This window comes from Camelus bactrianus, chromosome 12 (assembly GCF_048773025.1).
Source record: "Camelus bactrianus isolate YW-2024 breed Bactrian camel chromosome 12, ASM4877302v1, whole genome shotgun sequence".
NCBI classification, from domain to species: Eukaryota; Metazoa; Chordata; class Mammalia; order Artiodactyla; family Camelidae; genus Camelus; species Camelus bactrianus.
In genome coordinates, this window is record NC_133550.1 from 69,876,651 (window position 1) to 69,888,656 (window position 12,006).

General features: G+C 64.8%; 1 protein-coding gene across 1 annotated transcript; it reads right to left on the reverse strand.

Annotated features, from left to right (window-relative positions):
- Positions 1–1,678: 1,678 nt before the first annotated feature.
- Positions 1,679–11,713, reverse strand: LOC141579331 (uncharacterized). The gene is made up of 4 exons (XM_074374486.1): positions 11,572–11,713; positions 5,388–5,526; positions 3,185–4,221; positions 1,679–2,494 (listed from the first exon to the last, which is right to left on the reverse strand). The coding sequence occupies exons 1-3, from the start codon at positions 11,711–11,713 to the stop codon at positions 3,297–3,299; spliced, it is 1,206 nt and encodes a 401-aa protein (XP_074230587.1). The 3' UTR covers positions 1,679–2,494; positions 3,185–3,296.
- Positions 11,714–12,006: the final 293 nt, after the last annotated feature.

Sequence of the window (12,006 nt, forward strand, 5' to 3'; positions counted from 1 at the left end):
CCCTGGCCCGCAGGGTGGGGTCAGAGGCAGCAGCAGCAGTGACTCCGCACTACAGCCCCCGCACTCCGCGCCCCCTTCAGCTGTGAGCCGAGCAGTCCCAAGGACCTGCCCCTCCAGCACCTCCAGACGCCGTGCGTCCTTCGCTTTGGCAGGGGGGTGATGGGGGGCTAGGTCCCCGCGTCTGTGCAGGGCCCACCCCACTAGGGTGCACGGTCCCACAAAGGCCCCAGGGCACTCGCCACTTCCTGGTCACCTGGCCTGATTACGCGGAGCCACTGTTGCCAGGGACGTGTGGCTGGTCCAGGGAACTGTGGGCAGGAGGGTCCGCAGAGCCTGGGAGGGGCCGTGTGTTCACCCCCAGGAACCCTGAACTGTTCCAGTCCTCCCCACGGGGACCAGGGAGAGTGAACCCATCACTGGCCACGGCACACCTGAGGCCGTGGACACTGACTCTGGCAAAGACAGCACTCTGGCCGAGGCGGGCTTCGGCAGCCATCCACAGCCTGGGGTCCGTCACTGCCCTTTCTAGGGGTCAGGCCGGTGGTCTAAATGAAGATATGACAGGCCCACATTTTCAGGTCTTTAAACATGTCACTAATCACCTGGGACATCACGTGGCTTTCGACTTATTACCTTGGGTGAGGCCCTTCCAGAGGCTTCCACAGGACTTGCCCTGGCTGGTGGCCAAGGAAGTGATGCCCACCATCAAGCTTGTCTGCTCCGAGCCTGGGGAACTGACCACCTGATGGACATGTAGACTCAGGGTCAGGGCTCAGACCCTGGCTGGAATTCCGAGTGTTACTGGTCTCCCGGTACCGGCACCTCCTGGAACCCTGCGTCCGGCTGTCTTCCCACGCTCGGTGTCTCTTCCGCCCTGTGCTCAGTTACGGGGTTCTAGGGAAGGGCTGGGGGAAGTGTAATGTGCGGCAGACTCTGTCCCCTTCAGGCAGGGGGTTCTGGGTCTGAAACCTGCCCCAGGCCTGGAAATTGGGCAAGGGGTCATGACCTTTCACTGGGGCCTCCCGGTCACGGATCCCTGAGTTCTCCTGGGCAGCCCGGCCAGTCCCCGGGAACATGGTGTTCTGTAACCACAACCTCAGGCGCCTCAGGCCCTTGGCCTGGCTCCAACCTGCTGTTCACAGGAGCCACATCCACCTGCCGCTGCCGGCCGGGCGCCACCGCCCCCACCATCAGTTCTGTGACAACCTCACCACGAGCAGCTGCTGACAGGGGCTGGGGGGGCGCAAAACGCATGGCCCTTCTCCATGTCTGCTCTGATGCCCTGCCTCCTTCCCCACCTCCCAGCGCTGTGACCGCATCACCTTGTGGGTGTGCGTCCTGGACCTCAGGGAAGGCTCTGCAACCAATAGGCTCCCCTGCCCTCCGGGACGTGCTACTGGGTCCTGAGGTTCCTCTGGGGGCAGCATGCCCCCCTCAGGTTGTCACCGCTTGATCCCAGGAGCAGGCCCCGACGGCAAGGCCCATGTCTTCAACGAGGGCACCTGGGGAGGTGTGGCCACTGGTGTGGGCCACCTGTACCACCCATTCCCCCTCAGGTGGCGCCCAGGCTGGGGTTTCGCCCTCATGGGCGCTGGCTCCTCTAGCCCCACGTCCTCCTGGTCTCTCCCCCAACCCATTAGCTTTTCCCAGAGCGACAGGCAATGGAAGAAGCCCCCCATGACACCACCATCCGACACTTTTATTAAAATGGAGGCCCTGGGGATTGAACCCGGGACCTCATGCATGCTGGACCCACCCCCACCATCCCACACTTTTGATCGTCGAACCCTGTGCAGCTCCAGTCCCTCCCAATTCACAACTGTCACACCACTGGGACCAGACTGCCCACTGCACAGAGTGGGCTGGGCCCTCCTAGCTCGCCCTCACCGTCCAGACTGCCAGGCTCTGCCCCATCTGAGCTGGTTCCCAGAGGAGCAGTGAGTCCCCAGCTGACCCCCTGGGGAACGTGAAGCCTCATGACCCTTCAGAGGTTTCCAAGCTGCGGTGTGGGGGCTGGGCCTTGACCCCTCCATGGACTCTTCATGGGGAAGGAGCTCGGCGGTAGGAAGTGGCCTCTGGCCGAGGTCATCCCTGCGGGGGCTCAGGGTGAGGTCCCACCCCCAGCGCCAGCCCTGAAACCTGGCCTTGGCCTAGACACAGGTCGACTTCTCATACCATGTCCAGCCCCCTCCCTCACCACCCGACTGTGTCCCTGTGACGGCTCACAGTGGAGGCCCACCCCACTATGTGGGCTCCCAGAGGTGCCCTGGCCCAGGGCTGGCCTTTGTGGGTGACCCCTTCCCAGGCTGCTCACTCCCTACCTGCCCAGCCCCAGCACAAGGGTGGCCCTGGGCCACCGCTCCCAGCTCACATGTGCTTCTCCAGGCCTGGCCTCTGGCCTCTGGTCCCTGGCTGGTGGGTGCCAGGGCCGAGCAGACAGGCAGGTGTGAGGGGTCGAGGGTGTTGTCCAGCCCAACACTCTGGATAGGCCAACCTTAAAGTTGGAGGACCGCGGTCAGGGCCTGGTGGTGCCTTCACTTTCCGTACACCCTCTGCCAGCCTGGAGAACCCTGGGTGGGTGGGGTGCGTTCAGGGTCTACGGGGAGGGGGCACTGGGGCCGAGGCAGAGGCGGGGGTGGTGGCACAAAAGGCCTCGGTCCTGGGGGCAGCGATGGGCAGGAGGCGCCAAGCTGGGGTTGCACGGGACCAGCCTTGCGGCTCTGCGGAGACGGGCTGCCATTCGGACCACACGCCCCCTCCCAGTTCAGGGTCCTCAAAGCCCTCATTGTGGCAGGGATCATCCCAGACGCCAGGCTGGCTGGCTCCACACCACTAGGGGGCCAGGGGCCCAGCCAGACTGGGCTGTTGTGCAGTGTGGGACGCCCACCTTTTCAGAGACCCCCGTCCTCCCCATCCCCGTGGAGAGAAGCTTCCAAGGGGCACCACCAGGCCTGGCCTGGGCGGCTAGTACAGGCTGCCCTCCCCCAGCCTGGCCAGCCCTGGTCCCTTGGCCACCAAACACTGTCTGGAGGAGGGTCTTTCTGCGTCAACTCATCTGCGCGGAGGACGGGTCGGGGAGGTCTTCCTCAGGGCAGGGCTCCGTGGACGGAAGCGCTCCCAGGCTTTGTCCAGGGAATGAACGGGGGAGGGCGGGAAAGGGTATCTGACCACGTGCCCCACTCACCCCCGAAGACCGAGAGGGCTCCCAGGCAGGTCCAAGGTAGAGCCCCCCGGGCCTGCAGGCCAGTGGGTCCGCTTCCCTGCCTCCCTGTCCTCGGAGGAGCGGCCCATGGGCCTCAGTGTCCTGGCTCCGGACGTGGGCCCCTGGCCCGCCCTCCCCGCGCCCTCCAGGCCGGAGCTGCGCGCTGCTTTGCCCCCACACAGCAGGAGAGGGCTGGCCGCCGCCCTCCGTGCCCGCCCTCCGGGAGCAAGTCGCGGAGGCGGGGCGGGGCGGGGTGGGCCGGGGCTCGGCCCGCGGGCGGGAAGCAGGGCGCGGCCGTGCCGGGAAGGGGGCGGCGCCGGAAGTTTCGGCCAGGCTTTCTCCGCGGAAGGGGCTGCGGGGCCGGAGGGGACGGGGTGGGGGGCCATCGTCCCGCGCGTCGCGTCCGGGGTGGGGTGGCCGGAAAGGCCTGGGGCCGCCAGCGCCTCTCCCCCCGCTCTGGCCCCTCCCCGCCGCGCCCGGGCCCCGGGGCCCCCTCCCCCACTCCCGGAGCAGCGGTGATGCGGCGGGGATGACGCCGACGGTTAAGCCCAAGGTTTCGGGACGTAGGCGCGGCGCGTGCGCGGTGGGCCACGACCTTCTTGGAAAGCGCTTGGCGCCAGGTGGCCGCGGGCGGGATGCGCGCGCTCCCCTTTACGTCATCGCAGGGGGTTCCCGAAGGAAACAGGCCTGGCGGAAGCGGGCGGGTGAATGAGATGCGAGGTCGAGGGTGGGCGGAAAGCAGACCGCCCCCCACGTCCGCCGGGTGAGGGCGGCGGCGCGGGGTCTCAGCTCCGGAAGGATCCGGCGCTGGGGCCCCAGGGCTCCGGCCTGATGTGCGCAGGGGACCCGCACTTGCTCTCCGGGGCGTGAAGGTGTCTGTCCCTGGCGCCGAGGTTCTGTGCCCATTCCGTCCCACACGTCCTCCACCCCCTCCTGCCTGTGCGAAGGGTGGTCTCAGCAGGGTCTGAGCCCCCTCAGCTTCCCCCTCCCCGGGGAAGCACGGCCTTGCACATGGGCCCCTGGACCACAGCCCACCCTCCCAGTGGGAGCCTGGTGGCACCTCTTACTGGGCTCAGGGAGAGGAGGGTAGCAGCTCCTGGAACCCCGCGGGGCTGGAGGTAGGGGGGTGCCTCTTTGGGGGTCAGCTCTGATCTGTTTACCAGGAGCTGACCATCCTTCGTAGTTTCAGAAAACGGTCAAAGAGAATGAACCTCAGACAGTGGGGTGACCGCCAGCCCCCCATCCCTTGGAGGGATCTGATCCCCCGTGTATTGCCCCCACACGTGTCCTGCTGGAAGCCCAGTGGGCCTGCCAGGTCAGCTGGGACCCTGTGTCAAATCCACTTCTGGTCATGGACTAGGAATGAAGTGCCCCCCAAGGAGCACGTAAGGGCTGGGGGTGAGACCCCCACGAGCCCTTTTCACCCCTCCTCCACGGTCTCCCGTCTGATGCCAGGCGTGGGGGCTGATCTAAGCACCCCTCCTCCACCTTGGGTCCCTCCGTCTAGCCCTGCCCCCTCCCACCTCCCACTCTCCGTCATCAGCACATCCGTCCTTAGGGTGAATGGTGGCTGGCAGTTGCCCCCCCCAGGGAGAGCAGGGCAGGAGGCACCAGCCAGAGACCCCCCAGCCTACTGCCCCAGGTGAACCGCACGCAAATCCTGGCTCAGCTGCTGACGGATAACAGTGGCCCTTGTCCAGCCTCGGGGTGGGGGCTGGGGTACCAGCCCCGGGTGTCTCGGGCAGAGAATGGCACCCGCCCCCCCACCCTCAGGCATATTGTCCATTCACTCTCCATCCTCACTATTAATAGCTTCTCTCGTCAGTGGAGCCGCTATAAATAGCCCCCCAGCCCCTCACACAGGCCCGTTCTGGCGCCTGCTGCCCAGGCACACACAATCACCCACACACGCCTGCACACTGGCCCACTCAGAGCCGCACACCCGGGCACTGAGCCCACGCCTGCCCCGCTCCGTGGCCGGGCGCGCAGAGGGCTGCACAGGGCCCAGCTGCCCTCAGCAGAGGCCATCCCTGCGCCCCTCAGGGGTCCTCCCCGAGCCAGAGCCAGGCAGGGGTGTTGTTTCCATCCCCGTTGCTGCCTCTCCTGTCTCCCCCTGAGGCCACCCAGCCAAGGGGCCTGGAGCAGGCATTCTGGCCCGTGCCCCCTTCTCAGGATGCAGACATACCCGGGCTGCTCCTGGGGGCTGTACTCAGGGGCTTTGGTGCCAAGGGCAGAGACCCTCTGCACCTTAAGCTTTCTCAGCTGGGGAGCGAGCACCATGCGCCCACCTGGGTGCACGCCCAGGGGCTGCTCCCCCAGCCCATCTGGTGGGGGAGCCACCTGGAGGCGGGGCCTGGCCCCTGCTATCCCCTCTCAGGAGACCCAGCCCTGTGTGCACTCAGCGCTGGCTCTCTGCTCCCAGTGCTGCTGGGTCAGGCCCTGAGGCTCACAGGCCCTGCCTTCCCCCAAGGGGTACAGGCTCCACCCAGCCCCCACCCACCCTGACTCCCTGGTTCTCGTGGACCCCAAAGCTGGGCTGGCCTCCCACCTGTCCCACGGGGTGGGCGCCACTGAATTCCTGTCCTCTGCTTGTCCTAGGGGCCTCATCAAAAGTAGCCATGCCGTGACCCCCATTCCCACAGTGGCAGGATGGCCCCTGACCCGGGGAGCTTCCCCTACAGGACCCTGTGGCTGTTGGTGCCGGTGGCCGGGATGGGGGGCTTGGAGATCACTGTTATTGTGCCAAGAGGAGAAAGAAAACAACCCTGTTTACGGAAAAGGCACGTCCGCTGCTGCTGCTGGCCCGCAGCCTCCCTAGGGGACAGAGGCTCTTTGTTAGAAAAACAGGAAGCGAGGATTTCCAGGACCCGTCGGGCCACCCGCCGGCCACCCGCCTGGCTTCCGCCAATTCTCAGCAGTTTCTGCCCGTCGCCAGCTGCCTGTCTGTCCATCTCCTTGTCTGTACATCCCTCTGAGCTCCAGGCCCAGAGGCTTGCAGCTTTGGGGCAAAGCTGCTGCCATCCCAGCTCCACAGGCGGGGGTGGGGGGGGTAATCACCTAGAGGTGGCTCTCTCCTGCACCGTGTGCCCTGGTCACCCAGGGACAGACACCCAAAAAGCACCCAGGTGCCTGGCTTCGGGCAGAGCTGGAAACACTGACCAGCCAGGCCCTCAGAGTGCTGGAGTCACAGACTCATGTGGAAACCCACCGAGAGGTCAGCCCCACCTGTTAACCCACCATGAGCCAGGAAACACGTGTGTGGGTGGGGGCTTTGTTAGGTCACGACCACCAGGAGCACCCCTGGGGGCAGCCCTGGACCAAAGGCCCAAGGGGCACGGAGAAGGGGGGTGGGGGAACTGGAGGGCTGAGGGGGAGGCTGAGACAGCCTGAGACCCCCTCCTGCCCCCATACCCTGCCCCTCCCCGTCCCAGGCCAGGTGGGATCGTGGGGTCGGCGGTCACCTGGCTACACAGGCCAATGTCCAGCCAGGGGCTCACCAGCTACTCGCTAGCTGTCCCCACCCCAGCATGGGCACATGTGCACGCCTGTGTGCTCACCTGTACATACGCGCACATGCAATCACACGTGTTCTTGCATACACACATGCACAGGCATAAACACGTGGGCACTGATTGTCAGCACAGTCACCATGTCCCTATGTGCAGGACGTCACCAGCTGCACCCCCCCACCCCTCCCCCAGCCGACATCTGCTAGGGGAGATGGATGAGGCCCAGTTGGCTCCCCCACATCTTGGGCACTGGCCACGGGCTGGCTTGCGTGGTGGCCCTGCCTGGTGCAGCTGGGAGGTGCCACAGGGTGCCTGGTGCTAGTGGGAGCTGGGCCAGCACTGCCAGGGTGACCGTTCCCCACCCCCACCCAGCAGGAAACCACCTCTCCCCCTGCCTGGGCTTCTCCGATTCTGAGTGGCCCCTGCTTCATGCCCTGTCCGTCCAACTCGGTTGCACCGTGGCCTCAGTCCTGCGGGGCGGGTGCGGGGCAGGCACCGGAAGGCCAAGGGAGCAGTGTCCAGGGGAAGTCAGAGAAAGGAGGTCCAGAGCACAGCAGGCTGGGTGGGCCCTGGGGCCCTGGAGCCCTGCTTCTCTGGCGGGTGTCCGATACCCCTGCGGCAACCCAGCGGCCGCCCCTGTGTCTGCCTGTCCTCTCCTCTGTCCCCATGCCCACCTGTGTCCCTGAAGGTGGGCAAAACACAGTGCTGTCCAAAGGGGGATGGCTCTGGCCAGGCCTGGCCGGTCAGCCCCTGTCCCTCCACATCCTGATGTGGCATCGTCCTCAGGCTGCTGGTGGGAGAGCTTGGCCCCCATCAAAGCAGTTCTGAGTTTTCTGCTCTTTCTTTTGTTCAACCATCAATCACAAGGTAAAGGAGCCGAGCTGGCCCATGTCCCACCCTGGACTGGGAGGGGGGACTGAGACCTGGAGAGTGACCCTCCCGAGCTCACAGGCAGCTGGACGCCAGTAACTCCCAGGGCCCCAGTGCTGGGTGTGCAGCGGCTCAGAGGGGCTGTAAGAGCAGGAAGGGAGGCAAGAACTCCCCAACACCCTGACCAAGTGGCCTTCAGCCCAGCTCTGGCCCCGGCACAGGGAGCTCAGTCAGGGCTGAAGGACAGTGTGGGATGCAGAGGACAGCTGGGTCTCCTGGGGCTGAAGACCCCTCCAGGAGACTCTTGCCCTCTGCTGCCCACCTTGGTCTTCGGGGAGTGCCAGGTGCCAGGGAGGCCTGGCGGAGGTGAGGGAGGGGCTGCCTGGGTAGGGAACACTGGGTGGGGGCAAGGCGACAGTCGATGCCAGACCCCGGGCAGTGTGGCCTGCCTAGCACAGGGCCAGGCCCGCAAAAGCAGCACGCGGAGCAGAGCTGGTGGGAGGAGTTGGGGGCACATCCGGGGGGACTTGGCTTCTACCCTGGGTCGGGGAGCCAGGCGGGCTGTGTGCAAGGGGCCGTGATCTGACCGAGGTTAAGCAGATCCTTCTGCTGCACGGTGTGGGGGAGGGGCTGCTGTGGAAATCCCACAGCCCGGCTCAAGTGTTCCACAGTTCGGGTCAGAGGGCCAGGTTCCGGGCAGGGTCTTTGTCTGGTCCTGCTGCTCGTGGTCTGGGTCCAGTGTTATGGCCCCTGTGTCCAGGCCTCAGTGTGCTGCCATGGGTGTGTCCTCCGCGGGCTGACAGTACACAGCCTGCCGAGGCCCCCTGGAGGAGGCGCCTTGGCCAGACAATGGGGGAGAAAAGCAGGCACCAGGGGCCTGGCTTCAGTGCCTGCTTCAGGGATGCCTCAGCTGGAAGCTCAAGTCAGGGGATTTGTGTGTCCACATGTCCATCTGTCCTTGAGTCCGTATTTCCAAGTGTCTGTATGTCCATGTGCCCGTCTATCCCTCCGCCCGGCCATCTGCAATTCTGAAGACCCATTGGCTCTCCAGAAAGTTTTGTTTAATGGTAAATAAAGGAATAAACCCACTTGTCTGTGCAGTCACTGCCACCCGACCCCACCCCGCGACCTGACCGTGGTCCTGAAGTGCGCTCCCAGGAAAGAACTACTTACTTAATGATGACTGAGTGGGCGAGTGACTGAGTGAGAGCGATGTGTTGGTCCAGTCCCCCCTCTGCTCACTGCTCACCCAGTCCAAGCCTCAACCTACCCTCCTGAGCAACAGAGGTGTGTGCAGGAAGGAGAAATGTCCCCAGTGTTGCATGTGTAGCTTCTGAAGCTAGGCAGCCATTGGACTCCCGCCTAGTGTGGCTGGGCCCAGGCTGGGCTCTGAGGGGTGTGGGGCGGCTCCTCGGGGACTCCTCTGCCCTGGTCCATGGGGTGGGTGATGTGAGAGCCGGTCATCACCCACCAGAGTCCCCAGACTCCGAGTCAGCCTCACCTGCATTCTGGCCAGTTGTCACAGCCGGGGGAGGCAGGGAGGGCCAGCCCCTACGTGGGACCCAGGCTTCCGCTGCGCACCCCCACTGCAGGCCACAGGGGCACCCAAGATGGGGAGGCCGGCCACTCCCACCTGGAAGCAAGCAGGGCAGGGACACCCTTTGAGTGACTGGCAGCTTTTCCTAAAAATCACCCTTGGGCGCCTGCCCCCCAGCCCCCACACCCAGAGCAGAGCCCCGGAAACAGCAGCCCCCTGTGGGCTAGTGAGTGGGTGGGGCCGTGTGGCTGGAGGGGCTCATGGCCTGTGGCCACCCGACCCCCTAGACCTCCCTGCCTGCAGCCCTGCCCCCCACCCCCTTCCTGCCCTGGGTCTTCAGGAAAGGACCCACAGACATGTCAAGAAGGGAGGTTTTCTCCCTAATGAGGACCCCAGCTTTTGGGACGCTCCGGGTGGTGACTCTTCCCTGACACAGAGTCTGGTCTCCGCAGTCACACTGCCTGCCGCCTCCAACATGGTGGCCACCTGCTCATCTGCTGCCCTCAAGCAGCCCGGCCGTGCTTCTCGCTGTGTGCCCTGGAGAGACTGGCTTCCTTGAGCACCAAGATCTCTGACTCACAGGGCCCAGAGCTGTGGGGACTGGAACACAGGCTCCCCGGGGTGGAGGGACACTGGGAGCGACCACTCCAGCTCCTATCCCTCGGTTCCTGGCACAGCACAACTCAGGTCCCATGCTCCAGCACCCAGGGCCTGCACTGTGACCCTTGCCACCGTGAGGACACTGACATTCCGAGGGTTCTCAATCCTGGGACCTTGCCATGTGAATGCCGGAGCCCTGACACAGCCCTGGAGCAGAGCTGGCCAGTGTGCATGGTCTGTTCCATGGGAGAGCTGTGTCTGGTCCTCTTTCTTGATGGGGACAGAAAACAATGCATTCACCAAACCTGGGGCCGTGGTCCCCTCACCAGAGGCTACAGCATTGCACTCGCCCCCCAAGACACTGCACCCGCAGCCGCCCGGTCACCACCAGGGCCACCCCAGTGACTAAACGGGGAAGAGGTGGAGACCACCGCCTGCACCTCAGGGCTGCAGGGAGACACGTCTCTGTCCCACGCTGGTAGCTCTTCCCTCCTAGGCTGAGCGCCTCGTGCAAGGGGTGTCCCGGTTCAGTGCACCCACCCCGGCTGTGCACTCAGGGACTGGAGAAGTGGCCACTGTGGCCCATGGGTCACCTGCCTTCACAGGACCCGTCACCTGACCCCACGTGCCCCAGCTCTAGCAGGATCATGACGCTCCACCAGGTGCCGATGCCAGCGCAGATCCAACGCTGTGTCCTCTCCCCAGGGCACTGTGCGGGGTCCTGCAGGGCTGTGCCATCCCCTCAGCACGGGCCACTCCTCCAGTTGCTGGGTCACCACGGTGTTGCCCCGTGACGGGCTGGGAGCTGCCAGAGGCTTCAGCTGGAGGTGGAGCTGACCATGGCGAGAGGCCATCAGGGAGCACAGGGCAGAGCAGTGGGAGGACCAGATTTAGTCATCCAGGCGCCTGGCTGCCCTGCCAGGGTGGAGGCAGGGAGGGCTGTGAGGAGGGGCACTGGGGTCTCCCAGGTGAGGCAGGACAGTGACAGGGGCCAGGGGTGGGTGGTGAGCACTGGCAGATTCTGCACACCCTGTGCCTCCCCTCCCCTCCAGGGTGGACCCGGCTGCTCTGGAACCTCCCCGTGGAGAGGCCCACGTGTGCGGAGCTGCAAGAGGCTGGAGCAGTCACAGGGTTCCCACCCTGGCCAACCCTTCCCGTGAGACCACAGCCCCACTCAGCACCATGACGCAGAGGAAATGGCCCTGCCACGCCTGGATTCCAGACCCACAGAGGCCAGGAGACAATGAACCCATGTCGATTTAAGCCATGAGGGTTTGGGGTAATCTGCTACCTGACAAAAGATGACCCACACAGTTGAGGGTGGAGCCAGCTGTGGGTGAGAGAAGCCCAGGGCGCCCAGGAAGGGAAGGGAGCCTGGCTGTCAGGGCCCTTGGCCAGCCGGGCCGGCCGGGAGGGGAGATCCAGACAGGCTTGTCAGATGAGCGGTGAAGCCACAGAGGTCACTGTTGGACCCTGTGGAGGGGAAACATGATGGGGCGGGGGCTGTGAAGGGTGCAGAGGACGGGGAGGTGGGTCACGGATGGGGAGGGAGGGAGAAGGAGCAGCAGGAGGGCAGCTGGGAGGGTGCTTCTCCCGCCACGTCCAGCTGCCCCAGTGGAAGGGAGTGGCCATGAGAGGGTCCGAGGGGGAAAGAGGCAGGTTGGTGGGGGCCGGGATTCTGGGCCGGGCGAGGAAGAAGGAGAGGGAGGGAGGGAGAGAAGGAGGGGGTGTCTGGGAGTGAAAAGATGCAAACCAAGACCGCCCCGAGCTCCCACTCACGCCCACCAGGATGGGTGTCACCAAAAATCAAAACGTACCAAGCAGTACGTGGCCAAGATGTGGTAAACTTGTACCTTGTGCGCTGCTGAGGGGAATGTGGCTGGTGGAAAACACGGTGGAGATGCCCCAGGATGCTGGGCTTGAGTCCCCTGCGACCCAGGCCCCGTTCTTGGGTGTCGGCTTGAAAGAGCTGAACACGGGGGCTCCGACCGCCATCCACACGCCCAGGTTCGTGGCAGTGTATTCCCAGGACACAAAGGGACCTGTGTGTCCATCACCTGACGAATGCAGAGAGTTTGGTCCACCCAGACAGTGGCCCTTAAAGGAGGAGATCCCGACACAGCATAGCAGATGCTACGATGTAGATGGACCTTGAGGACACTGTGCTGAGCGAAGCAAGCCAGTCACAAAGGGAAAGTACTGCCCGATCGACTCCTACTAGGTGCCTGGAGAAGTCAGATTCAGAGACAGAGAGGAGCGGGTGGGTACCAGGGGCCGGGGGAGCAGGA

Bases quoted from the DNA above. Each gene is read 5' to 3' on its own strand.
- LOC141579331 (XM_074374486.1), bottom strand. From the start codon at position 11,713: ATGGCGGTCGGAGCCCCCGTGTTCAGCTCTTTCAAGCCGACACCCAAG. The intron at 5,527-11,571 runs GTACAAGTTTAC...CTCCCCCACCAG, and splicing joins TCCCCTCAGCAGCGCACAAG to ATGGGCTGGGGGAGCAGCCC. The intron at 4,222-5,387 runs GTATGTCTGCAT...GCTGTGGTCCAG, and splicing joins AGCCCCCAGGAGCAGCCCGG to GGGCCCATGTGCAAGGCCGT.